Source organism: Porcisia hertigi, chromosome 12 (genome assembly GCF_017918235.1).
Source record: "Porcisia hertigi strain C119 chromosome 12, whole genome shotgun sequence".
Taxonomy (NCBI): Eukaryota; Euglenozoa; class Kinetoplastea; order Trypanosomatida; family Trypanosomatidae; genus Porcisia; species Porcisia hertigi.
In genome coordinates, this window is record NC_090571.1 from 500,499 (window position 1) to 503,523 (window position 3,025).

The 3,025-nt window shown below is 55.4% G+C and overlaps 1 protein-coding gene across 1 annotated transcript; it reads left to right on the forward strand.

The window, feature by feature from the left end:
• Positions 1-480: 480 nt before the first annotated feature.
• Positions 481-1,686, forward strand: JKF63_07526 (uncharacterized protein; the record flags this gene model as incomplete). The annotated part of the gene is made up of 1 exon (XM_067903463.1): positions 481-1,686. One exon carries the CDS (start codon positions 481-483, stop codon positions 1,684-1,686), a length of 1,206 nt encoding a protein of 401 aa, XP_067758888.1.
• Positions 1,687-3,025: the final 1,339 nt, after the last annotated feature.

The window sequence follows — 3,025 nt, forward strand, 5'->3', positions numbered from 1 at the left end:
CGGCTATACCAGCGCATCCACGAAGATTTTAGCAGGTTGGTTTGTCTTGGTTCTCGCCCTGCACTCCCTTCCCTCTCTTCCCTGTCTACACATCGTCATTCTCTCCCCTGGAAGGGGGGAGGGGAGGGGAGGGGGGACGATCGTCTTGAGGCCTGTGTGGCTTGTCGCAAAAAGTTTTTTTTATGGTTCGAATGTGCGCAAAAAAAAACGTTAGCGCTCTTCGTTGTCACGGCTGGGGCGCTGGTGTACACGTGTGTGCCAGCGCATACACACAGTCACATGATGCGTAGGGACACACCGAGTAGGGGCGTTGTATTCCCGTTTCTCCCCACTCATTTGTATCCCACTCCACTCTCTTGATGTATGTGGCCAGCCCTAGCTCCCGGCTTCACCGCCCCCCTCTCTCTTTTTTTTTTTGTGCTTCACTTTCACTGCACGCTCTCCTCTCTTTTCCTTTCCCTTAGTCTCAGTGCATCCCGTATGGCTGACTTTGCAAGCCTCATGGCGGAGTGCTCCGCCGCCTGCGCTGACGTGATCTCATGGCGCCGGCACATCCATCAGCATCCCGAGTTGTCCTTTCGAGAGCACCAGACTGCTGCCTATATCAAGTCTGTTCTAGATGGGTTCGAGTGCACGTCGCTGAGCGTGGGCCAACCGGTGCCAACTGCCGTGGTGGCAAGTCTCGTTGGCGGCGCTGGTGCCGGACCGACGGTCGCGCTGCGCGCTGACATGGACGCGCTGCCACTGCAGGAGGAGACAGACCTGCCCTTCAAGTCGATCGTTCCGGCTGTGATGCATGCTTGTGGACACGACGCGCACACAGCGATGCTGCTTGGCGCCGCCAAGGTGCTGTGCGCTCACGCGAGCAAGATCAAAGGCACTGTGCGATTTATTTTTCAACATGCGGAGGAGACTCCGCCAGGCGGTGCGATCGATTTGGTGAAGGCCGGCGTGCTGGATAGCGTCAAATGTATTTTTGGCATGCACTTATGCGAGTCTGTACCCACCGGTTATGTGTCGACGATGCCAGGAACGATCATGGCTGGGAGCGACAATTTTTCCCTGCACGTGCGCGGGCGTGGTGGGCACGCGTCGATGCCGCACCTGCTTGTGGATCCTGTTCCAATCGCGGCAGAGATTGTGGTGGCCCTACAGAGCGTTGTGTCGCGCAAGATCAACCCAGTTATAGCACCGGTCTTGTCCATCACGACAATGACTACTGGACCGAATGAGAGCCACAACGTGATCCCTAATGAGGTGAAGCTGTTGGGCACAATACGGTCATTTGCACGCGAGGTGCGCGAGTCTACGCCTAAAATGATGGAGCGCGTTTCGAAGGGCATTGCCGCTGCACATGGCGCGACAGTCGAGTTCAGCACGAAGCCAGGGTACGGGTGTACCGTGAACGACGCAACAGTAACGGCCGAGGTCGCTGCTATGGCGCGTCGTGTTCTGGGTGAGGAGAAGTACATCCCTCTTCTCCAGCCGCTGCCCGTGAGCGAGGATTTTTCTTCCTATCTGGAACGAGTTCCCGGCTGCTTCTTGCTCTTAGGCTTCCAGAACCCTGCGGAGGGCTACGGCGTCTCGCCCTTGCACTCGTGCACTCTCAAGATCGACGAGCGGGCCTTCGAGACGGGTGTACGTCTTCATGTATCCTTTGTACACGAGCGGCTTATACAAGAATAAAGGGCGGTCGCCGCAGTAGGGGGGGGGGGGGGGGCGGTTGCTTTATCCTCCTCAAAAACACTTCAAAGATTGCAATCGCCATGCTGGGTACGATATATCGGCTCTCGCTCATGAGAACCCATGGTTTCCGCACGTGTTTTTTTCGAGGTCACTGACTTCTTCTCGATGCATCCGGTGGTGACCCTCCCCTCCCCCCCTCCTCCTCCTCTCCCTTTGCGAGGTGCTTCAAGAGGCGATGATGACCTTGCGTTGTTGTTGTGTCTTGACCGCCGTATATCCCCCCCATCCCCCTCCATTTTTTTTTCCTTTTGATGCTGCCTGACACAAATTGAAGCGATGTGAAGGGGGGTCTCTCTCGCCTTATCGCTGTTTGGGCATCTTCTTCCCTTTCCCCACCTTCCCTCTTCCTTCCCTCTCTTCAGGTGCTGTGGTGGGAGGCCGGCGTCTCGGTTGCTACTCCCGACACCGAATCGCATCACCACCGAGTCCGTTTCATGTGATTATCGCGTGAGCGCCGCGCATTGTGATGATGCCGCCGCAGGCGGCAATCGGAGAGGAGAGGGTAAGGGCCAGTCCCAATCACTCGACATGAGTGACGAGGAGGAGGAGGAGGAAGAAAAAAAAATATATATATTTCTGTTTGAGCTCACACGGGGACTTGGAGTGCTAGGCTGTCAAAGCGGTCTCTCGGTACAGCAACACATGTCAATTGCTTCTGCATCAAACCAGACACGTGAGACGCAATCCGGCTGCATCAGCAGCGGCACAAAGGGCTGCTCCGGTGTTTTTCATCTCTGAACACACGGCACACACACAATTGTGTCACCATTCTCAAGCCTCTACACCACGACATCGCGTCTTATTGCGTGTATTCGCTAACCCTTTCCTTCTTCTCACCGCGTCCAACAAAAGGGGAACACCGAGTAAACGATTTTATTTTTCTCCCTTGTGCGGCAAATCATGTCCGTGTGATTGTGTGTTTGTGTTGTGGCGGGGAGTGGCATTGCCTTTATCGGCGACTAGGGCAAAGGACGTGGCCTCCGCTGCCGCTGGCGGTGGCTAAAAAGTGAACACACATCAACATTTTCTTTCTTTAGAGGTCTGTCGCTGCGAAGGATGCCCCCCCCCCCCGTCCCCCGTGCCACATCCCACTATACACCTTACTTTGTCTTTTTCTCTCTCTGTTCTTATTGTGCACCTCTTTCTGTGTACGCCATGCTTGTCACACGCGTGTCTTTGTTGTACAGGAGGGAGGGGCGTGACATGCCGCACTTCTCTTCCCCTGCCTCCGTGTTCCTCTTTCTCTCGTGTGTGTATGGGTGTATCTGTTTATACATGA